Here is a 25,731-nt window from a genome sequence, read left to right as displayed (position 1 = left end):
AGGTGGGGTGCAGAACTCAAACTCTAGTAAGAAGACCAGACTCAGTGGTCTGAATGAGGCTGGAAGAACCCCAGAAAGCATGGCCCCTGGATTCTCTGTCAGCCCAGAACTAAAACAGTTTCTGAGGCCAACTCTTCAGACGGGATTGGACTGGACTGTGGGACTTAAAGTGATACTCGTGAGGAGTGTGCCTCTTAGCTCAAGTAGATACAAGAGACTAAATGGGCAGCTTCTGTCCAGAGGTGAGATGGGGAGGCAAAGAGGGTTAGTAGCTGGTTGAATGAACACGGGGAATCGGGTGGAAAGGAGGGGTGTGCTGTCACAGTATGGGGAGAATAATTAGGGTCACATAACAATGTATGTGTAAATTTTTGTATGGGAGACTAACTTGAAATGTAAACTTCATTTAAACTACAGCAATAAACAAACAAACAAAGCTAGATTTAGAATCCAGCAACCTGGCTCCTTGGAATATGTCCTAGAGAAATAAGAGCTGTCACACGAATAAATATATGCACACCTATGTTCATTGCAGCACTGTTCTCAATAGCAAAAATGTGGAAGCAGCCTAGGTGCCCATCAACGGACAAATGGATAAACAAATTATGGTATATCTGCACAGTGGAATACTACACAATGATAAAGAACAATGATGAATCCGTGAGACATAACATGGAGGAATCTCAAAGACATGATGCTGAGTGAATTTAGTCACAAAAGGACAGATATTGTATAAGACCACTATTATAAGAACTCATGAAAAGGTTTAAACACAGAAGAAAACATTCTTTGATATGAGGGTAGGGAGGGAGGGAGAAGGTTATTCATTACATAGTAGACAAGAATTATCTTAGGTGAACGGAAGGACAGCACACACTACAGAGGAAGTCAGCACAACTGGACTAAACCAACGGTAAGAAATTTCCTGAATACAACCAAACACTTTGAGGGATAGAGTAGCAGGGGCGGGGGTCTGGGGACCATTCTTTAGGGGACATCTAGGTCAATTGGCATAACAAAGTTTATTAAGAAAATATTCTGCATCCTACTTTCATGAGTGGTGTCTGGGGTCTTAAAAGCTAGTGAGCGGCCATCTAAGATGCATCAATTGGTCCCAGCTCACCTGGATTAAAGGAGAATGAAGAACACCAAAGTCACAAGGAAAGTATTAGCCCTAGAGAGAGAACGGCCCACATAAACCAGAGACTCCATCAGCCTGAGACCAGAAGAACTAGATGGTCCCTGACTACCACCAGTGACCTCCCTGTCAGGGAACACAATAGAGAGTCCTTGATGAAGCATGAGAAAAGTAGGGTGCAGAATTCAAATTCTCATAAAAAGACCAGATTTAATGGTCTGGCTGAGACTGGAGGAGCCTAGAAAGCACGGTCCCCAGACTCTGTCAACCCGGAACTAAAACCACTCCCGAGGCCAACTCTTCAGAGAAAGATTGGACTGGACTATGGGACATAAAATGGTACTCGTAAAGAGTGTGCTTCTTAGCTCAAGTAGATACATGAGACTAAATGGGCAGCTCCTGTCCAGAGGTGAGATGAGAAGGCAGAGAGGGTCAGGAGCTGGTTGAATGGACGGAGGAAATCCACGGTGGAAAGGAAGAGTGTGCTGTCACAGTATAGGGAGAGCAACTAGGGTCACGTAACAATGTTTATGTATAGATTTTTGTATGAGACTAACTGGAATTGTAAACTTTCACTTAAATTACAACAATAAAAACTATGGTTAAGGTTATATTTGTAAACTTATAGTTTAAATGTGTGTGTACGTGTAGTAAATAAAGAATATTTCCTAACTATGTTCACTGAAAGGACTTCAAAACACAGAAAGTTCCAAGTGCTCAGATCTTGTTTTCTAAATGCCACTCACTGTTAGGAGAAATTGTTGTTCCAGGATGCAGAAGAGGGATTTACAGATGGTTGAACAAGTGATCCTCTGAGTCTGATGGAGACCTGGCAGAGGGACTCAGGAGCCAGCCTGACGGGTTTCCACAGGCCACATTGGGAGAATTTGAGCATCAAAAAGATCACAGTAACGGTTTATATTACATCAAATTAAAAAAAAAAAAGAAAGGGTAACGGAATGTCTTTACGGAAGATTTCTGGGTAGTAATTATAGAAGGCATGTTAGAACTGGAAAATCATGTTTGCAATCCCCAGTGTAATAACTGATTTAAGCAAGGATTGGGGAAATTCCCTGGGGAACAGATACTCATTCACATGGTCTCGAAATAGCACCCCAGAAACGATACCACTGAGACACACCCGAGTGAAAAACAAAACAAAACATCAAAAACCCCACGGATTACTTATTGCAAACTGAAAAATACAGCTTTGCAAAGGGAGTGATCAGGTGGTTCTGACGTGTACCCAACAATCACACATAGCATCATCGTTAGTAGGGAACTTGACCGTAATTATACGCCTCCTGGTATGATGTAGCAAGAAGTATGCAACGTCTGTGCAGTGTTTGTATCAAAAGTGTTTAATCTGAGACTGCTCTGATTGGGATCACAACAGAGGGTTCTGGGCGGAGCTGGAGAAGGATGTAGAACAAAATTCTAACTCAAAAAAAAAAAAAAAAAAGACCAGATTTACTGGCCTGGGAGAGACTGGAGAAACCCCGAGAGTATGGACCGCGGACACCCTCTTAGCTCAGTGGTGAAATCATTTCCGGGGTTTGCCGTTCAGCCGGGTAGTGGACAGCCCCATAAAACCAGATGGGACTAATGAGGCATAGCAGTCCAGGGACAAGGGCCAGAAGGCAGAGGGGGACAGGAAAGCTGGTGATAGGGAGCCCAAGACTGAGTAAGGATAGTGCTGGTGTGTTGTGAGGTTGTTGACCATTGTCATAGGGCAGCATGTGTACTAACTGTTAAATGAGAAACTATTTTGTTCTGTAAGCCTTCATCTAGAGTGAGAATACCACAACTGGAAGAGCATGGTCGATGTCACTGAACTGTGCATTTAGAAATTTTTGAAATGGTTTATCTTTGGCTATGTATGTTTTCACCAAAAAAAAAAAAAAAAAGAGGGTCGAGAAGGGAGAGGGCTGACATGTTGTGGGGTTGTTAACCGATGTCATAAAACAGTATGTGTACTACTGTTTCACGAGAAACTATTTGTTCTGTAAGCCTTCACCTGAAGTACAATAAAAAAAAAAGTGTTTAATCTGAGTTTAATCAGGGGGAAACAGAGAAATCCAGTAAATGGGACAGTCTCTGAGGCAGTGGCTCTTAATGAAAAATCCGAGTAATCTTCATTGGTGAAAATTTCTTGAAATGGGATAGATTTCAAGGCATGAAATACCCTAATTCATGAGGAAGCTGGTTTAGATAGATTTCTGGATTTTCCCCAGGGCAAGAGAAGGTATGGGTGAAAAGTTTGGGATGATTTGTCGGAAAATTTTTTCTTTGCGTTTTCCTCTTACGGCCATTAGAGGGCGCTAGAGAAAAAGCACTAAGCAAAATGCATGTAAGTTATTTTTTGAAATGAAATGATTTTGGACTTTATGAACTTGAAACAGCTGGTCCTGATATTTCAGGTTTCTTATAAAATCTCATAAAATTTCTTATCAAATCATCAGATCTTGGGGGGAAAATAATATTTTATTTCCAACTTTAGTACGACGGGAAAATAAGCTACCGTTTTTTTGTCTCTCATTATTGTTAGGTTGCAGCAGAGTTTCCAGCTGTGTCTGCTGTATTCACTTTACATTGGGCATCATGTACCAGACTCTGCGATGGACGTTATTACTGCTTAGCTTTTCCTTTCATCTGTTTCTGGCTTTGCCTTTGAGGCCCGTTCACGCGTATTTCCAAGCTGTTCTCTGTCTGGTCGCTGTTACTTCTGACATTAAATTGCCTCAGTTGTTGCTGTAGGGGGAGGACGAGCGTGTTGGTGCTTAAGAGCATTGACCTTAAGAGTTGGACCAAAGCTCTCATCGTAAGACCTCTTTTTGAATAGTACTTGCTTGGCTGCTAACTGAAAGGTCAGCGGTTCGAACCCACCACCTGCTCTGTGGGAGGAAGATACGGCAGTCTGCTTCTGTAAAGATTACAGCCTTGGAGACCCTATGGGGCAGTTCTACTCCGTCCTATAGGGTTGCTATGAGTCGGAATCGACTTGACAGCAATGGTTTTTTTTTTCAACCTGTGTGGAGTCAGGTTGTGTGGCTGTGGTCAAGTTTTTTAGCTCCTCTGCTTCAGTTTTCTCATCTGTAAAATGGGGGATAATAACAGTTCCTGCCTTATAAAGTTGTTGTGGAGATTAAATAAGTTAATCAATGAAAAATTTTTATTTTATTACACATAATAACTATTTACAACTATTGTGTTGTTATGTGCTGTTGAGTTGATTGCTACGTATCACGACCCTCTAGGGCAGAGTAGAACTGTCCCATAGGGTTGCCTAGGCTGTAATCTTTATGGAAGCAGATCACCAGGTCCTTTCTCCCGCGGAGCCACTGGTGGGTTTGAACTGTCAACCTTTCGGTTAGCAGCTGAGTGCTTAAACCATTGCGTTGTTATTATTTGTGTTCACATGGGGTAGATTTGGCCCAACTAGAATGCAACCATGGTATTCTGCCTGCTTCCCTCTGTAGTGGTATCTAAGACAGTAATTACAAGGTCAAAGAGATTTAAAGGATGGGAGTGAGTCCCAAGAACAGGAGCGCTAAAGCGAAGCATGGGGACGTTAGGCATGCAGTTGCAGGGGCAGAGTGCTGGGGAGCATGGAATGTTTGGGGATGCGCACCAGTACCACCAGTTACTGTTGAGCCGACTCTGACTCATGGTGACCTCGTGCGTCCGGGTAGAACTGTGCTCCGTAGTGTTTTCAATGGCTCATTTTTGGAAGTAGATCACCAGGCCTTTCTTCTGCCAAGGCACCTCTGGGTGGACTCTCACCCCCAGCCTTTCAGTTAACAGCTGGATGTGTTAACCGTTTGCACCACCCAGGGACTCCTGGGCATGTGTGGAGAGGTGAAATAGAGAAGGAAGGCAGGGCAGGGGCCTGAAGGGCTTTTCCTGCCATGTAATGGGGTATGAACGATTGAATAGGGAGAGTGGGTTGGGGTGTGGGGAGAGAAGACATTTTCAGTGGAGGTTCAGAGTATTAGGAGAGATGAAATCACACATTGGATTATCTCATTCAGTCCTTGCAACAACCCTGAGATGTCTGTACTACTGTTGCCTCCATTTTCCCATTTTACAGGGTGGGAAACTGAGGCTTAGGTTAAGCACTGACAAGTAAATGGTGAGTGCAAGCCCCAGACCCCATTTTTCTGTGTTACTACCCATTGCTGCCTCCCAGAGGACAGGTGGGTCCCAGAAGGGAAGAGAGCAAGGAGTCAGGAATGGCCTGAGAATCTTAGGTGGTTTATTTTCTATTCCTCTTACGTCGTGATCTATAATTGTAAAGCCTATTGCAGCCTTTTTTTTTCCTGCAGTAAATAAATGTTACTAAATACTCCCCACAGCATGTTCTGGTTAAACACACACACAGTAACATCAGTATCATTAGTTTTGGAGATAATTGGCAAATGCTTGATAATTACTCACCAGAGAAACATTTCAATTTGCCAGCTATTTAAATTACAAGAGGATCTCATTAGCGTGTCCAGTTCTGATACAAAGTTATATGGGACTGTAGTGGAATAACATGAAACTAGTTCCCTTCCATGATTATTTTTCAGGTTTTGAGTGTTTAATTCACCCAGAAACAAAAGGGACATCCCTTTACCCCAAGACACTGCCTTTAAGCTAGCCTGACTCATTTATGGACCGTGCAGCCAGACCACTTAACAGTGAGTCCAAGAATTATTTTCTTAAATCAGATAATCCAAAATAGAATCACTGGGTCAGAGTCAAACCACTTTAAAGCTCTGTCCACGCTTTTGAGGATGTTGGCAGCTGTATAGAGATGGGTGTTATGGTATCTATTCACTGGTGACCTAGGTAATCACCCTAGTTACTCCATATACCATATACCATTTAACAGACAGCAAATTAAGGCATTGTTGTTGTTGTTAGGTGCCATCGGGTCAATTCCGACTCATAGCGACCCTGTGTGACAAAGTAGAACTGTCCCATAGGGTTTTCTTGGCTGTAATCTTTTTTTTTTTTTAAATTGTTGTACTTTAAGTGAAGGTTTACAATTCAAGTTAGTCTCTCATATAAAAATTTATACGTACATTGTTATGTGACCTTACTTGCTCTGCCTATGCTGTGACAGCACACTCCTCCTTTCCACCCCGGATTTCCCATGTCCATTCAACCAGCTCCTGACCCTCTCTGCCTTCTCATCTCACCTCTAGACAGGAGCTGCCTATTTAGTCTCATGTATCTACACACTCCTCACGAGTATCATTTAATGTCCCATAGTCCCGTCTGATCTTTGTCTGAAGAGTTGGTCTCAGGAATGGTTTAGTTCCGGGTTGACAGAGAGTCTGGGGGCTATGCTTTCTGGGGTTCCTCCAGTCTCAGTCATACCATTAAGTCTGGTCATTTTACTAGAATTTCAGTTCTGCATGCCACTTTTCTCCTGCTCCGTCAGGGACTCTCTGTTGTGTTCCCTGTCAGGGCGGTCATTGGTAGTAGCTGGGTACCATCTAGTTCTTCTGGTCTCAGGCTGATGCAGTCTCTGGTTTATGTGGCCCTTTCTGTCTCTTGGGCTAATACTGCCCTCATGACTTTGGTGTTCTTCATTCTCCTTTACTCCAGGTGGGTTGGGACCAATTGATGCATCTTAGATGGCCGCTTGCTAGCTTTTAAGACCCCAGATGCCACTGACCAAAGTAGGATGCAGAACATTTTCTTAATAAACTTTGTTATGCCAGTTGACCTGGATGTCCTCTGAAAGCATGGTCCTTAGACCTCCACCCCTGCTACTCTGTCTCTCGAAGTATTTGGTTGTATTCAGGAAACTTCTTAGCTGTGGTTTAGTCCAGTTGTGCTGAGTTCCCCTGTAGTGTGTGCTGTCTTTTCCTTCACCTAAGATAATTGTTGTCTACTATCTAGTTAGTGAATAACCCTCACCCTCCCTCCCCACCCTCGTAACCATCAATCTTGGCTGTAACCTTTATGGAAGCAGATTGCCGGTCTTTCTCCTGCGGAGCCTCTGGCTGGGTTTGAACTGCCAACCTTTATGTTAATAACTGAGCACTTAACCGTTTGCACCACCAGGTCTCCTTAAACCATTTTAAAGCGCCTGTCCAAAACCAATCAGTTGCTGTCTAGTTGATCGTGACTCACGGCCTCCTCATGCGTGTCAGAGTAGAACTGTGCTGCATAGGGTTTTCAGTGGCTGGTTATTTGGAAGTAGATCACCAGACCTTTCTTCCAAGGCACCTCTGGGTTCATTCAAGTCTCCAGCCTTTAGATTAGCAACTGAGAGTGTTAACAAGTTGCACCACCCGGGGACTCCAAAGCTTTTGACACACCTGACCAAATGGCATTTCAGTAAGCTTACATCCTTAAAACCCAGTATACTCAAAAAGCTTTGATTGCTGATGAAAATTGGTCATTTTAAAACTGAGCTGTGACAAACCAAACTCAAACCTATTGCCATCAAGTTGATTTTGACTCATAGCGCCCCTGTAGGACAGAGTAGAAACCCCACAGTATTTCCAAGGCTGTAATCTTTATGGAAGCAGATTGCTACATCTTTCTCCCGTGTAGCGGTTGGTGGGTTTGAACTGCTAACCTTCCAGTTAGCAGCCAAGTGCTTAACCACTGTGCCGTCAAGGCTCCCTGAGCTATGACAAGTGAGTGGTGTATAGGGGATTCCTCTATTAAAGAAAAATGAACTCGAGTAAGTGGGTGAAAAAATTGCAACAGTGCTTAATAATGAAAATGGCCAGATCTAGAATCAGTTACTGAGAGAAGTGAGATCTGTTTTTTTGGGGCTGAAAATAGCTGCCTAGTAGTTTTGAGGCATTCATTCATTCATTCATTCAGCCACCATTTACGGACCACTCACCCTGTCCTCATGGTTCCAGGCCTCAGCAGGTGGACTGTCTATAAAATGGCCTCTAGACAACCTAGAGCTTCTGTGCCCAAAGTTTTCTGCATGAATTGATAAGGAAGAGAATCACCTGATGGTAAACAAGGATCAATTGATTTACACAAACAATTTACACAAACAAAAATGTTCCCTTTCCCAGGAGAAACGTATGCTTTGGTATTGAAAAGCTTGTTTGTTGTAAAACAAATCGATCTGGTCCAGTGGTTTCTGGTTGAAAATTAACTACGTAGTATTGTATAATATCTTTAAAAAAAGAAAATTAGCCCTACTTTTTGCCTCCATTATCACATAAAATTCATATAGTTTTTATTTACAAAGAGCTTTTTACTTATATATAGTCACATTTATAAGTGCCTAGGAAGTTAGTTTATGATCAGCTTTCTTTTTTGTATATTGAGAAGCAGGCTTTGAGAGACTTGGAGAAGGCACATGTTATTTTTCAAGGCAAGAGTAATGGGTGTGGCTAAGATAGGCAGAAGAATAGAGACCACAGTAGATTAGTGGTTACCAATGGCTAGGCAGAGGGAGTTGTTGGGTGCCCTCGATTTAGACTCATGGTGACCTCATGTGACAGGGTAGAACCGCCCCGTAGAGTTTTCTAGGCTGTAATCTTTACACAAGCATATCACCAGGTCTTTCTCCCTCGTAGCCACTGTGTGGGTTCAAAGTGTCAAACCTTTCGGTTAGCACCAAGTGCTTAACCCTTGCGCCACCAGGGCTCCTTGGGAAGAGGAGGTATTGGGAAGTTATTGCTTCATGAGTACAGTGTTTCTGTTTGGGGAGATGAAAGCGTTTTGGAAATCGATGGTGGTGATGGCTACACAACCTGCTGAGTGTAATTAATGCCCCTGAGTTGTACACTTGAAAGTGGTGAAAATGGCAAATTTTGTGTTACATGTATTTTGCCACAATAATATATATGTATATTTTAAGCAGGAATAATAAAAAGATTAATAGAAGTGGGAGGTGGGGAGGGTGGAAGTAGAGACTGGACCCGAGACCCTTTAGTTGGCTCTCACAGTCGTCCCTTAGGGAGCCGAGGATGTGCACTGAAGCAGTGGCCGTGTGGATGGAGAGAGCGGCATACTGGGAATGGACACCCTGGAGCATGGTCACCCAGTGTTAAATGGAGAGTGCAGAGAGGAAGAAATCAAGGTTGACCCATTCTGGGATCTTCATTCATTTCTGCTTAGGTTATGTAACTAACCAAAAAACTAAACTTACTGCCATGGAGTCGATTCCAGCTTATGGTGACCCCAGGAGTTTCCTTAGCTGTAATCTTTACAGAAGCAGATCGCCGCTCCCTTCTTCCGAGGTGCTGCTGGGTAGGTTTGAACTGCCTGCCTTTAGATTAGCAGCTGATTGCAAACAGCTTGCGCCACCCAAAGATCTTGGTTATTTAACAGCTATGAACAAATAAATGATAATACATATGTCTTAAGTGGTTGTTACATTGTTACATGCTGGGCAAACAGTGAGCGATGTCTGCACCTAGGAGATTAGAATTAGAATTTGAATGGTGCATTAAACTCCCATGGGGAGGCTTCTGAATGGTTGTATTTCTTTTTAGAAATGAAGTTGCTGCTTCATAGGGAAGATAGGACCAGCTGCCTTGGAGGGAAGGGATGACAAAAGTCACTCAGGACCTTTAATCACAGCCCCAGCCTCTTTCCATACAGACACTGTGGCTTAATGATTGAATCTGGAGTGGCAACACTCAGATTTGATAACAGCGACAGACTTGGACAGTGTTCCATGGCCAAGTCTTGGACATGCCTTCATCTCACAGGGGTCAGACATTTCTGTTTAAAACGACGACTGGGTGCCTGGAGCTCAGGCACAGGGGTAAGGGGCCAGTGTTGTGGGCTGGGTCCAATTGTGCATTTACGTGGCCTTTGTTCTGGTTGTTGTTCTGTGTTGTCCAGTTGATCCCGACTCACGGCAACCCCCTGTGACAGAGTAGAACTGCCCCTTAGGGTTTCCATAGGCTGTAGTGTTTATGGAAACAGATTGCCAGGTATTTTCCCCCACTGAACCTCTGGTGGGTTCAAACTGCCAACATTTCAGTCAGCAGCCAAGCGCTTAAGCGCTGCGCCACCAGGACTCCTTGTATGACCTTTGGGGTATGCTAACACGTGCAGGTAATGTTTTGTAGTGACAGACACTTTCTTGCACAATTAGTAGAAGAAACGCAGTAACTTGCTGTACATTTAGTTCAGAGACATTTAAATGCTCTCAAAGTCTAGTTTAGTTCATTATGCTCCACCATAAGACTTTTTCTTTATAAGCTCATGTCTTTGCTTTTAGATTGAAATAGATATTAAAAAAAAAAATGAAAAAGACAAAGGTTTCTTTCGTTTTTAAACACTTTAACAAAATAATAATTGGAAACTTTTTATTTCTATGAAATGCTGAGCATTAAACTCATTACTTTTATAATAGGTAAGAACAAATGATTGAGGTTTGTTTATAAATTTTTTCTGTCCCATCTGGAACTGTGTATTTAAGAACTCTATTAACAGAAGCAGAATTGTTCATTGGCTTTGCATTTTGTTTATATTTAGTCATTTAGAATGCTGATATTTAGGACAGAACTTAATGTGGGTTTATTTTTTCATTTGGTACATTGGACTCCAAAGTGCTTTTTTACTGACTTCATTTCAGAACGAAACCGTTAAGTAATAGAGAAGATAGAAAAATTAACTCTGAATTTCATTGATTTGTTGTTGTTAGGTGCCTTCGAGTCGGTTCTGACTCACAGCAACCTTGTGTACAGCAGAACGAAACACTGCCCAGTCCTGTGCCATCCTCACAATCATGGCTGTGCTTGAGCACGTTGTTGTAGCCAGTGTGTCAGTCCATCTCATTGAGGATCTTTGTCTCTTTCGCTGACCCTCTACTTTACCAAGCATGATGTCCTTTTCCAGGGGCTGGTCCCTCCTGACAACATGTCCAAAGTACGTGAAACAAAATCTTGCCATCCTTGCTTCTAAGGAGCATTCTGGCTGTACTTTTTCCAAGACAGGTGTGTTTGTTTTTCTGAAAGTCCATAGTATAGTCAATATTTGTCTCCAACATCATAATTCAAAGGCATCAATTCCTTATTCATTGTCCAGCTTTTGCATGCGTATGAGGCGTTTGAGAAAATGGCCATGGCTTGGGTCAGGTGCACCTTAGTCCTCAAAGTGACATCTTTGCTTTTAAACACTTTAAAGAGGTCTTTTGCAGCAGATTTGCCTGATGGAATACAGCCTTTGATTTCTTGACTGTTGCTTCCATGAGTGTTGATTGTGGATCCAAGTAAGTGAAATCCTTGTCAACTTCAGTCTTTTCTCCGTTTATCACGATGTTGCTTATTGGTCCAGTAGTGAAGATTTTTGCTCTCTTTACGTTGAAGGCTGTAGTCTTTGGTCTTCATCAGAAAGTGCTTCAAGTCCTCTTCACTTTCAGCAAGCAAGGTTGTGTCATCTGAATATCGCAGGTTGTTAATGAGTCTTCCAATCCTGACGCCCCATTCTTCTTCATATAGTCCAGCTTCTTGGATTGTTTGCTCAGCATACAGATTGAATAAGTATGGTTAAAGGATACAACCCTGATGTACACCTTTGCTGATTTTAAGCCACGTAGTATCCCCTTGTTCTGTTCAAATGACTGCCACTTGGTCTGTGTACAGGTTCTCATGAGCACAATTAAGTGTTCTGGAATTCCCATTCTTTGCAACGTTATCCATAATTTGTTATGATCCGCACAGTCAAATGCCTTTGCTTAGTCAGTAAAACACACGTAAACGTCTTTCTGGTATTCTCTGCTTTCAGCCAAGGTCCATCTCACATCAGCAATGATATCCCTTGTTCCACGTCCTCTTCTGAATCTGGCTTGAATTTCTGGCAGTTCCCTGTCGATGTACTGCTGCAACTGTTGTTGAATTATCTTCAGCAAAATTTTGCTTCTGTGTGATGTTAATGATGTTGTTTGATAATTTCCACAATCTGTTGGATCACCTTTCTTTGGAATGGGAGCAAATATGGATCTCTTCCAGTTGGTTGGCCAGGTAGCTGTCTTCCAAATTTCTTGGCATAGATAAGTGAGCACCTCCAGTGCCGCATCCATTTGTTGAAACATCTCAATTAGTATTCCATCAATTCCTGGAGTCTTGTTTTTCACCAGTGCCTTTGTGACTGTGTATTTCTTCCATCTTCTTCTTTTTTTTTTTTAAAGTAAAAAGAAAGTTTTATTTGGCATATATTCAAAAGGACAAAAGTGGGAAGCGGACAAGCATGCTGCCACAGCCATGTCTGCCCGAGTCCAAAGAACAGTTACAGAGCCATCAGTATATATCAACATCACAAAATGGGTAGAATCATTGAAAGCATCACTTTTTCACTGATTGGCTAGAAATTATAATCTTACATTTTGAATCATCTTTCTTAACAATCATTGGTACAGGTTTCAGTAACAAAAGTCAGGAGGGTCTTCATTGGTCCAACAAATTCCTATTCACTAAATGCTAATAGAAAAGATAAGAGTGGAAAGTCTTTTGTGTTCTGTTTGATCGGCTTTATGTGAAAGTTTCCCTAAAAGATATTTTCCAAGATTATCTTAGCTATTGTCTTTATACCTCAGGGTCCAGTTGATGTGTCCTTGAGAATCCTTGTGAGCCCTTGTGAGCCCAGCTTCAGCTGGGTCACATTCTGTATGCTCAAGGAGAGGGAATAATAACTCCAATATTATTTCCTAAATCAGTCCCTCCTTTTGATCGGAGATTGGGGATAACACATTGATGATCAATACCTGGACTTAGTCGAGCTCCTAGATGGAGGCCATTGCAGGCTCTTTAAACTCACGGTGCTGGTTTTCCACGGGATACGATCTGGTTCTTCACCAGGTTATTAAGTAAGAGCGATGTTCCCATCAATAGCATTGCCAGAGTGAGCAGACTCAATGTACATCAACATTTTAGCCTGAGACCTTCTTTTGCCTTTTACATGTGTAAGACAATAGAGGATAAATTTTATAATACCTAATACTATCAGGATGTAGGCTAAGAATATTACTATTCCTTGCAGTAGTGATCTAGCCCATGTACTTATTCCTGATGGTAACCAACCAAATAGATCTGGTGTTTTTAAGGGTGTGACAATGTGTAATCAAGTAGCTTGCTGTCTAATTCTATGTATATCTTGTCTACAGCGCAGACTACAGTTTCTCGGACTAATAAAAAAATCTAAGGTTATTTTGTTATCTCATGTCACCTTGGCTTATGAGATCAGAGATCACTGTTGTGCTTCTATCTCATCTATTATTTGTCCCATAGTGACTGACAAATTTCTCCAACTCAGATATACCATAAGTAGGAATTAAAGCTACCAACCATACCCTGAATTTTGGACCAGTGGGTTTTCTTCTGACTTTCATTTTACAATTTTAACATTACCTTTTCAATATTTACTAGCATTGTTACTATGAATACTTAAAGATAATCCTAAAGTTCTCAGAGTGCATTGTCCACACATTCATCAGCAATCTAAACAAGCGATTGCCCTCATAAATTCACTATCAGTTGGAAAGGATCATCTAAATTAGTATAGTTGGATCTATCGCACAGAAATATATATCTATAAAGAGCACTCAAAGTTTGTCTAGAGGAAACAAAAAATATAGAAAAATTTACATGTGACAATTTTTTATTAGGGAACTAATGATTAGCAAGATAATACAGGATGGACATTTCCTGTAGGAGGTCTTCAGTTAGTCTGTTTAAAACATACTAAGTGTTCTTCCCAAGGGCAAGCTGCCCCACCTTGGTTTACCTATTAACAGTCCTGAGTCACTTTCTCAGAAGCAGAAATGGAACCAAAGACAAAACGGAGTCTGAGTCGTGAGGTCAATCTCCTCTGAGAATCTGGTTTCTTTAAGATACATAATTTTCTCAGTTGTAAGAGGGTGACAGTTTGATTACAAACATTAGACAGATATTTCATATGACATTGTCTTAAAGACTGCTTAAACTAACTACTAATTTACCCTGAACATAAATCTGTCTGATCTTTGAAGTTAGTTTCCTAAAACACTGAATTCTTCAAAAAAAAAAAAAAGCTCAATACCCAGAGCAAAATGGTCTTCTTCCATCTTCTTTTGATGCTTCGTGCATCTTTAAATATTTTGCCCGTAGAATACTTCAGTATTGCTACTCAAGACTTGAATTTTTTCGTCAGTTCTTTGAACTTGAGAAATGTCGAGTGTGTTCTTCCCTTTTCATAACTCCAGGTCGTTGCACATTTCATTATAATACTTTATTTTCTTGGGCCGCCCTTTGAAATCTTCTGTTCAGCTCTTTTACTTCATCATTTCTTCCATTTGCTGTAGCTGCTCTGTGTTCAAGAGCAAGTTTCAGGGTCTCTCTGACATCCATTTTGGTCTTTTTTTTCTTTCCTGTCTTTTTAATGACCTTTTGCTTTTTCATATATGATGTCCTTGATGTCATCCCACAACTTGTCTGGTCATCAGTCATTAGTGTTCAGTGTGTCAAATCTGTTCTTGAGATGATCTCTGAATTCAGGTGAGATATATTCAAGGTCGTATTTTGGCTCTTGTGGACTTGTTTTAATTTTCTTCAGCTTCAACTTGAACTTGCATATGAGCAGTTGATGGTCTGTTTTCGCAGTCATCCCCTGGCCGCCTTCTGACTGATGATTTACCTTTCCTTTTTTTTAAAAAAAAGTTTAAATATTGTTTTACATTTTTTATGTGGAGACAAAACAATACAGTGAATCTCTGTTAACTGTTACCCAGCTCTATCAGCCATCAGTCAGTGGACCATCCTCTCCTGTCTACCTTTCATATATCCCCTTCTGTAGAAGTTTAGGAGTCCCTGGGTGGTGCAAATGGTTAATGTGCTCAGCTGCTAACCGAAAGGTTGTAGATGGGAGTGCACCCAGAGGCACCTTGGAAGAAAGGCCTGGCAATCTACTTCTGACAAAATGGCCATTGAAAACCCTACGGAGCACGGTTCTACTCAGACACACACGGGGTCGCATGAGTTGGAGTTCACTCAGCTGCAGTTGGCTTACTGGTGGTATGAGTTTGAAGCAGATCTCAGACATCATACCATTTGTGAAGTATTTTCATTTTTGGTAGGAAGGTTATTATTGTGAATCTACTCACTGATTCATTGGGGGCTGCACGGCTGGACATTTAAAACGGATGAGCACTGAGGGTAGTCTCGGGGCTTGGTGTAAGCTGCTGCCAAGTGAATTATTTTAAATTTCTGTAGCTCTTAGTTAGGTCTGATGAGTGTCTTCTCTAAAGTGTGATGTAGATTTTTGCTGTCTCTGAAATTGTTAATTGACACTCTGCCATCTTCCTAAAGGATTTTGAGATAACTTAAAAAATATACATACATATAATAAGATTGAAAAAGGAGTTCCTGGGTGGCGCAAATGGTTAAGTGCTCAATTACTTACTGAAAGGTTGGAGGTTAAAACCCACCCCAAGGTGCCTCGGAAGAAAGGCCTCGCTACCTACTTCCAAAAAAACAGCTGTTGAAAACCCTGTGGAGTGCAGTTCTACTCTATACACGAGATTGCCTTGAGTTGAAGTTGACTCGATGGCCACTGGAAAAAAGATTTAAAAAAATGATGAAGAAATCCATCAAAGGGTGAATGAGGGTCATGTTTTCATACGAAGCCAGTTACAGAATATATACAAACAGGCATGATGCAGGGTCTTGCGTGGTGATTGGAGTTGTGCCGCTGAGTGTTCTAGTGGCCAAGGTCAAAAGGAAACATAGTCGGTTCTAAAGTATCCCTGAGATTTATTAAGTACATCTTTTTCTACCACTGGAGAGGAATTTCCTCCCTGGGCTCTTCTAAAAGGGACCATTGTGTGGCAGGTGAGGAGGTAACTTGGTCTCTGAGCAGATGGCTCTCTAGGCACTCTGTGGTCTTATGCCACTTGTTTTCAAGGTTTGCAGGTGTGGTAACCCAGCCGTTGCCATCATTTATTGAGCATCTGTTATCTATGAGGCATTGTGCCAGGTGATTTTATTCCATTAAATCTTCACGACATTCCTGTTCTGTAGATAGTCTGTTTTTCCCCTTTTTCAGGTGAGGAAGTGGAAATTCAGACAAAATAAATCACTTGCCAAGGTTAGGCAGTTATCTGTGCTCGGATTGCTAAAAATGTTTACCACTTAGATAAGGGGACTGTTGCTTTATGATCTATAGTAAGTGTGTTTGAGTATGAAGTTATGTATTTTTTTAAAGGTGACTCTGGCATGTCCTTAGGTCATTGTCTGACTGGAAATTTGATCATTTTAGAGAGGACTTGGTTGTGAGCCATGGTGCTCATGATTGGTGTTATGTTATTTTCATTGTACATTGCCAATGCTGGATTTCATTTATTTCAATACAGAAAGAAAAGGAGCAACAGGAAGAGAAAAGTAGCTTGTTCAGGAACACAGGGAAGAATGAAGACAATGAGAGAAGAGCTATGATAACGCCTGCTCTCCGAGAAGCCCTTACTAAACAAGGTGAAGATCCTCAGGAATTGTTGGTAGATCACTATACTCTAAGCATTCAGATTTAGTACCTGTGAGAGAAAGCCTAAGCTGAGGATTGTGAGGATGACGCTTCGGTCTGTTACACATAAGGTTGCTTTGAGTCGGAGCAGACTCGAGGCACCTAACAACAATGACAGTAAGAGGAAAAAAGATAATGTGGTTTGTATCTAAGGAGTCCTGGTTGGTGGTGCAACAGGTAAGTGTTTGGCTGCTAACCAGAAGGTCGCAGTTCTAAGCCACTAACTGCTCTGTGGGAGAAAGATGTTGCAGTCTGCTTCCATAAAGATGACTGCCTTGGAAACCCTATGGGGCAGTTCTACTCTGTCCTACAGTGTCGCTACGAGTCGGAATTGAGTCGACGCCACACAACAGCAGCAGCCTGTATCTAGTTGGTTCAGTGCCTGTGGTACAACGGCAGATGTCACTGCCTGAAGAGTCTGTCTGTGACTCACTTGAGTGTTTGCTGCCTGGACCAGGAAATTTCTTCTTTTCTTAGTTTATTGGGATGTTACCAATAGTGCAGCTCAAGTATGCAAATGGAAAGTGCCTTCTGTCACTGGTTTCTTTATACCCAAATCACTGTTCATTAAGGGAAAACTTTTAAATGCAGAAAAAAGCTTATCTGATATTAGGCTGAATTAAGTAGGAGTGTTTTGTGTAGAAGTATCTGGATGTTTGTGGTCATACCTAGTTAAGGAGGCTATAGTTAAATGAACGGAGCCCTGGTGGTGCAGTGGTTAAGTGCTAACCAAGAGGTCAGCAGTTCGAATCTACCAGCCACTCCTTGGAAATTCTATCGGGCAGTTCTACTGTGTCCTGTAGGGTTGCTATGAGTTGGAATCGACTCGCCAGCAAGGGATCAGTGGTTGTAGTTAAATGAATAAATAATAATATTGGTATCCTGTAGAAGAAAAGTGTGGTGAATTGAGAATCAGTAGAATTCTCTTCTTCCTTCCTCTCTTCTTTGCTTTTTCCTTCCTTCCTTCAATATTTATTGAGGATCTTTTATGTGACAGTCCTGGTAATGCAGAGAAACACAGAATACAGTGTCCCCTTCAAGGAACCGTCAACTATATATTTATACATATATATATATGTATATATGTGTATTTTTTTCCTGCCTTTTAAGTGTAATATTTAGACCATTTACATTAATGAGAGTCCATCAAAGGCACAAATGGTTATGCACTCCATACTAACCAAAAGGTTGGCAGTTTGCACCCACCTGGAGGTGCCTCGGAAGAAAATCTTCGTGATCTACCTTTTTTTTTAAGTAGTATTTTATTGTGTTTTTGCTGAAAGTTTACACAGCAAATTTGATTCCCATTTAACAGTTTCTGTATATATTGTTCAGTGATGTTGGTTACATTTTTCATAATGTGTCAAAATTCTCATTTCCATTCTTCAATCATTTCCATTAATGTAGCTTCCTTATCCCCCCCTCCCCCCCACTTCTAATCTTTGCTTTAGGGTAAATGTTGACCATTTGGTGTCACAGAGATGATTTTTTTAAAGTGCTCAGTACTCACTGGTGATATTGTTTATTTTATGATCCAATCTGTTACTGAGCTGAAAGATGACCTCTGGGAGTGGTTTTAGTTCCAAGTTTAAAGGATATCTCAGGGTGACAGTTTCAGAGGTTCCTCTAGTCTTTACCAGTCCAATAAATGGCCTTTTTTTTTTAAAAAAAAAAGAAGTTGAGTTTTATTCTACATTTTTTTCTTCTATTGAGGACCATCTATTGCGTCACTGGTCTAAATGGTTGGTAATGGCACCATCTAGTTCTTCTGGTCTCAGGATGGATGAGAATGTGGTTCCTGTGGGCTATTAGTCCTGTAGATTGGTTTGATGACCTACTTGTGGAAGGTTACAGCTTTGAAAACCCTGTGGAGTGCAGTTCTCCTCAGCACACATGAGGTGCCGTGAGTTGGAATCTACTTGACAGCAACCGGTTTGGCTTTCTTGCTTTAAATCTTTCATCTTGATATTTGTTTTCTACTTGTCTCATCTTTTCTTTAATTTCGTTTTTCCTGTTTCTCTGCCTTCTTTTAGATTAATTGAATTTTTTTTATGGTTCTATTTTATATTCTTTGTTGGCTTATTACTTATTACTCTGTTTTGTTATTTAGTGATTGCTCAAGGTTTTATCCCCCATATGTCTGTCAGTTTGTCGTACTGCTGGGGCTTGTGTGTTGCTGTGATGCTGGAAGCTATGCCACTGGTGTTCAGATACCAGTAGGGTCACCCATGGTGGACAGGTTTCAGCTGAGCTTCCAGACAAAGACAGACGAGGAAGAAGGACCCGACAGTCTACTTCTGAAAAGAATTAGCCAATGAAATCCTTAGGAATAGTAGTGGAACATTGTTTGATATAGTGCGGGAAGATGAGACCCCCGGGTTGGAAGGCACTCAAAAGACGACTGGGGAAGAGCTGCCTCCTCAAAGTAGAGTCGACCTTAATGACGTGGGTGGAGTCAAGCTTTCGGGACTTTCATCTGCTGATGTGGTATGACTCAAAATGAGAAGAAATAGCTGCAAACATCCATTAGTAATAGGAACATGGAATGTATGAAGTATGAATCTAGGAAAATTAACAATTGTCAAAAATGAAATGGAACGCATAAACATCAATATCCTAGACATTAGTGAGCCAAAATGGACCGGTATTGGCCGTTTTGAATCGAACAATCATATGGTCTGCTGTGCCGGGAATGACAACTTGCAGAGGAATGGCGTTGCGTTCATCGTCAGAAAGAACATTTCAAGATCTTTCCTGAAGTACAACGCTGTCAGTGATAGGATAATATCCATATGCCTACAAGGAAGACCAATTAATATGACTATTATTCAAATTTACGCACCAACCACTAATGCTAAAGATGAAGAAATTGAAGGTTTTCACCAGCTTCTGCAGTCTGAAATTGATTGAGCATACAGTCAAGATGCATTGATAGTTACTGGTGATTGGAATGCGAAAGTTGGAAGAAAGGAAGGATTGGTAGTTGGAAAATGTGCCCTTGGTGATAGAAACGATGCTGGAGATCACATGATAGAATTTTGCAAGACCGGTGACTTCTTCATTGCAAATACCTTTTTTCACCAATGTAAACGGTGACTGTACACATGGACCTCGCCAGATGAAATGCACAGGAATCAAATCGACTACATCTGTGGAAAGAGACATTGGAAAAGCTCAATATCATCAGTCAGAACAAGGCCAGGGGCCGACTGTGGAACAGACCATCAGTTGCTCATATGCAAGTTCAAGTTGAAACTGAAGAAAATTAGAACAAGTCCCTGAGAGCCAAAATACAACCTTGAGTATATCCCACCTGAATTTAGAGAATATCTCAAGAATAGGTTTGACGTGTTGAACACTAATGACCAAAGACCAGAGGAGTTGTGGAGTGACATCAGGGACATCATATATGAAGAAAGCAAGAGGTCATTAAAAAGACAGGAAAGAAAGAAAGGACCAAAATGGATGTCAGAAGAGACTCTGAAACTTGCTCTTGAACGTTGAGTAGCTAAAGCAAAAGGAAGAAATGATGAAGTAAAAGAGCTGAAGATTTCAGAGGGTGGTTCATTAAGACAAAGTATTATAATGATGTGTGCAAAGAGCTGGAGATAGAAAACCAAAAGGGAAGACCTTGCTTGGCATTTCTCAAGCTGAAAGAAGTGAAGAAAAAAATCCAAGCCTCGAGTTGCAATAGTCAAGGATTCTATGGGGAAAATATTAAATGACACGGGAAGTATCAAAAGAAGATGGCAGGAATACACAGAGTCATTATACCAAAAAGAATTGGTTGACGTTCAGCCGTTTCAAGAGGTAGCATATGATCAGGAACTGATGATACTGAAGGAAGAAGTCCAAGCTACACTGAAGGCATTGGCGAAAAACAAGGCTCCAGGAATTAACAGAATATCAGCTGAGATGTTTCAACAAATGGATGCAGTGCTGAAAGTGCTCACTCGTCTATGCCAAGAAATTTGGAAGATAGCTACCTGGCCAGCCGACTGGAGGAGATACATATTTATGCCTATTCCCAAGAAAGGTGGTCCAGCCAAATTCAGAAATTATCCAACTATATCATTAATATAACATGCAAGTAAAATTTTGCTGAAGATAGTTCAAAAGCAGCTGCAGCAGTATATTAACAGGGAACTGTCAGAAATTCAGGCTGGATTCAGAAGAGGAAGTGGAATGAGGGGTATCATTGCTGATGTCAGATGGATCCTGGCTGAAAGCAGAGAATACCAGGAAGATGTTTACCTATGTTTTATTGACTATATGCAAAGGCGTTCGACTGTTTCGATCGTAACAAATTATGGATAACATTGCGAAAAATGGGAATTCCAGACACTTAATTGTGCTCCTGAGGAACCTGTACATAGACCAAGAGACAGTTGTTCAAACAGAACAAGGGAATACTGCATGGTTTAAAGTCAGGAAAGGTGTGCTTCGGGCTTTTATCCTTTCACTATAACTATTCAGTCTGTATGCTGAGCAAATAATCCGAGAAGCTGGACTATATGAAGAACGAAACATCAGGAATGGAGGAAGACTCATTAAGAACCTGCGATATGCAGATGACACAACCTTGTTTGCTGAAAGTGGAGAGGACTTGAAGCACTTACTGATGAAGACCAAAGACCAAGGCCTTCAGTTTGGATTACACCTTAAAATAAAGAAAACGAAAATCCTCACAACTGGACAAACAAGCAAACATCATGATAAACGGAGAAAAGATTGAAGTTGTCAAGGATTTCATATTACTTGGATCCACAATCAACACCCATGGAAGCAGCAGTCAGGAAATCAAAGGATGCATTGCGCTGAGCAAATCTGCTGCAAAAGACCTCTTTAAGGTACTGAAAAGCAAAGATGTCACCTTGAAGACTAATGTGCACCTGACGCAAGCCACGGTATTTTCAGCGTCATCGTACACATGCAAAAGCTGGACAGTGAATAAGGAAGACCAAAGAAGAGTAGATGCCTTTGAATTGTGGTGTTGGCAAAGAATATTGAATATATGATGGATTGCCAAAAGAAGGAACAAATCTGTCTTGGGAGAAGTACAACCAGAATACTCCTTAGAAGCAAGGAGCACGAGACTATGTCTTACATTCTCTGGGCATGTTATTAGGAGGGATCAGTCCCTGGAGAAGGATATCATGCTTGATAAAAGTACAGGGTCAGCGAAAAAGAGGAAGCCCCTCAGCGAGATGGATTGACACAGTGGCTGCAACAATGCGCTGAAGCATAACAAGGACTGTGAGGATGGCACAGGACCCGGCAGTGTTTCGTTCTGTAGTACCTGGGGTTGCTATGAGTCATAACTGACCCGACGGCACCTAACAATAACAATAACAAGGTTTTATGGATACTTCTTTATTACATCAGAGTATATCTTTCAGGGTATTATACCACTTCATGTATAGTAGAAAAACCTTAAAATAATATACTTCCGTTTTTCTCCTCTCAACCTTTATATACAATTGTTGTCATACATTTTACTTTTATGTAGGTTATAAATCCTGCACTACATTTTTTTTTATTCAAACAGTCAATTATATATTAAAGATTTAAATAATTAGAGAAAAATCTTACATTTACCCATGTAGTTACTCTTTTTTCTGCTCTTCATTTCTTTGTGTAGATCCATATTCTGTCTGGTATCCTTTTCCTTCTGCATGTAGGACTTCTTTCAACATTTCTTATATTGTAATGAATTTCAGCTTTTTATATCCAAAAAAGGCTTTATTTTGCCTTCATTAACAAAAGTTTTTAGTTTTTGGTGTTATCATTGAGAATATACAAAGGAAAACATAAACCAATTCAACAGTTTCTACATACACAATTCAGTGACATTTATTACATTCTTTGACTTGTGCAGCCATTCTCACCCTCCTTTTCTGAATTGTTCCTCCCTCATTAACATAAAGTCACTGCACCCTAAGGTTCCTATCTGATCTTTTAAGTTGGCTATTGTCAATTCGATTGCACACAGACAGATCTTAAAAGAGCATAATTCTCAAGGGAGACATTTTTACTAGTTAAGCTAGACTACTGTTTGGTTTTAAGACGACTTAAGAGGATATTTTCGGTTTAAGGTTTGGATATTATCTCAGGGCAATAGTTTCAGGGGTTCATCCAGCCTCCATGACTCCAGAAAGTCTGGAATCCATCTTTGCCTTCATTTTTGAAAGATATTTTTGCTAGGTATAGAAATCTAAGTTGACGACCGTTTTTCATTTGAGAATTAAAGCTGTTGCTCCACTGTTCTCCTACTTGCATTGCTTCTGATAAGAACTCTGTAGTCATCCTTATGTTTGTTCCTTTGAATGTAATTTTTACCCCCTCTGGTTACTTTTAAGATTATTTTTCTTTATTACTGATTTTGAGAGGTTTAATTATAATGGTCTTGATGTAGTTTTCTTCATGTTTCTTTTACTTGGGGTTCATTGAGCTTCTTGTATATGTGGATTTATAGTTTTTATGAAATTTGGACAAATTTTGGCCATTATTGCTTCAAGTAAGGACCCCTGGTGGCACAATGGTTCTTAAGCACTTGGCTGGTAGCCAAAAAGTTGGTAGTTTGCACCCACCAACCGCACTGGGGGAGAAAAGACCTGGCAGTTGCTCCTGTAAAGATCATAATGTAGGAAACACCACGGGGCAGTTCTACTCAGTCCTATAGGGTCGCTATGAGTCTGAATCAATTCGACGGCAGCGGGTTTTGGTTTTTTAATGGCTAATGACGTTGAGCATCTTTTCATATGCTTGTTGGCCATTTAAATGCTCTGTTTGGTGAACTGTCTTTTCAAGTCCTTTACTCAGTTTTTGATTGGTTTGTTTGTCTTTTTGTTGTTAAGTTGTAGAACTTTTAAAATATATTTTGGATATTAGACCCTTATTAGATATATGGTTCCCGAAAATTTTTTCCCAATCTTATAAGTTGTCTTTTCACCTTTTTTTATAAAGTGCTTTGATGAACAAAACTATTTAATTTTTATGAGGTCCCATTCATCTGTTTTACCTTCGGCTGCTTGTGCTTTTGTTGTTATCTGGGGATCTTTTCAATGTTTATCTATAGCTGAGAGTAGCTATTCAGTTGGCCTCAGCTCCATCTTCAAATAGTTAAGCTGTGCTTTGTGAACGTTTATATGCAAGATGTTTACGTAAATGTGGAAGAGGATAAAAGACAAAACCCTGTAATGTTGCCACTAGAGAATTGTAATCCAAATTTACATTGTTCTATTAATCATCACACACTGTTACTGTGGATGTTTCAGCAGCCCCTGATCCACTTATGCCACCATCAGGCTGTTTCTCCGTTTGCTTAATTTGTCCGTAAGTCAAGAGTCTTTTTTTGTGCCAGAGACTCATGATAATTATGGCTTATTACTTGAAACCTCATGAGAAACTTTTTAAAATGCTTCCTGAAATCAGAATGTTCTATTTGTATGCTCTGGCCTGGCTTTTTCTATGCTTCTTATATCTTATGTGGCTCCAAATTATGAAGTGAAAGGAGCCCTGGTGGCACAGCAGTTAAGTGCTCGGCTGCTAACCAAAAGGTTGGCGGTTCGAACTCACCTAGCGGCTCTGCAGTAGAAAGACCTGGTGATCTGCTCCAGTAAAGACTATAGCCTGGAAAACCCTATGGGACAGTTCTGTTCTGTCACATGAGGTCGCTATGAATCGGAATCGACTTGACAGCACACAACAACAAGGTTGTGGAGTTGTGCTGGTCATAGGTCCTAGAATCCAGTTTCCTTCCTTTTCTGGCAATGTTTCTTTGTCTTAATCTTCTGGCACCCATCTGATTCTTCATCTTTTTTCAAAGATTCCAGAGGCTAGTTTCTAAGTCCTTCATTTGAAATATATTGCTAGTTGCTTTTGCTTTATAGCCCGTCATATGGTCCCCTTTTATAAAATTTCCATGAGTTTGAAAAGAAGGTGAGTTCTGTAGTTGTTGAGTGTAGTGCTCTGTAGCTGTACTTGATCAGGTGTGTTTGTTGTGTTGTTAGATCTTTTAGAACTTTACTGATTTTTGGTCTATGAGATCTGTTAGATACTGAGAGAGATTAAAACCTCCTCCTATGATTTCCCATTAGCCTTTTGTTTCTGTATGTATTTTGAGTCTATGTTATTAGAAGTGTATACATTTTCAATTATTTTCTCATTATGTGAATTAAACCTTTAATGTTTTCTGCCACTGGGTGGTTGACTGCCATTATTTAAGTGGAGAAAAATGATTTTGTTAAAATTCTAAAATTAGCTTTTGGCATAAGGCTTTGAGTCAATTCAGTTAATATGTTCCTGTTTTTCCATTTAGGATATCAGTTGATTGGGAGCCACTCTGGGGTGAAGCTTTGCAGGTGGACAAAGGTACCAACTTATTTTTACTCAAATGTTATTTCTGTTTTATACAACTTTTATATGGCTATTACATGCAACCAATGAATTTTTCCATTTTAAAAGGTGTACTTTACATTCAATAAAATGCACAGATTTTGAATGAATTTTTAAAATGAATTCAGTGAATGTCGACATTGTAAAACCCATATGGTCACCACCCAAGTTAAGATATAGACTATTTCCTTTACCCTAGTGAGTTCACTTGTGCCTATTTCTAGTTAGTATCCTCCTCACCCCTAGCTGAGCAACCAGTGTTCTAATTGCTATCACCATAGTTTAGTTTTGCCTGTTCTAGATAGAGCTTCATATCAAAGGAATCATACAATATGTATGTAGTAATTTTGTGAGTGGCTTCTTTTTTTTTAATTTTTTTTTATTCTTGTAGTTTAAATAAAGTTTACATTTCAAGTTACTCTCCCATACAAAAATTTATACATACATTGTTATCTGACCCTAATTGCTCTCCCCATACTGCGACAGCACACTCCTCCTTTCCACCCCGGATTCCCCATGTCTGTTCAACCAGCTCCTAACCCTCCGCCTTCCCATCTCACCTCCGGACAGAAGCTGCCCATTTAGTCTCTTGTATCTACTTGAGCTAAGAGACATACTCCTCACGAGTATCACTTTATGTCCCAGAGTCCAGTCCAATCCCTGTCTGAAGAGTTGGCCTCGGAAATTGTTTTATTTCTGGGCTGATAGAGAATCTG

At 40.6% G+C, this 25,731-nt stretch overlaps 1 protein-coding gene across 2 annotated transcripts in view; it reads left to right on the top strand.

The window, feature by feature from the left end:
• Window positions 1-25,731, top strand: part of LOC101344394 (S-adenosyl-L-methionine-dependent tRNA 4-demethylwyosine synthase) — a 274,405-nt gene that overhangs the window by 28,259 nt on the left and 220,415 nt on the right. For both annotated transcript variants that reach the window (XM_023735307.1, XM_004380851.2), the window contains exons 8-9: window positions 16,452-16,569; window positions 24,939-24,991. In XM_023735307.1, coding sequence (XP_023591075.1) covers window positions 16,452-16,569; window positions 24,939-24,991 — 171 coding nt within the window. The remainder of the gene's footprint in view (window positions 1-16,451; window positions 16,570-24,938; window positions 24,992-25,731) is intronic.

The sequence above is a fragment of the Trichechus manatus genome, unplaced genomic scaffold (assembly GCF_000243295.1).
Source record: "Trichechus manatus latirostris isolate Lorelei unplaced genomic scaffold, TriManLat1.0 scaffold00077, whole genome shotgun sequence".
Classification (NCBI taxonomy): domain Eukaryota; kingdom Metazoa; phylum Chordata; class Mammalia; order Sirenia; family Trichechidae; genus Trichechus; species Trichechus manatus.
This window is presented reverse-complemented; position numbering and strand designations above follow the sequence as displayed.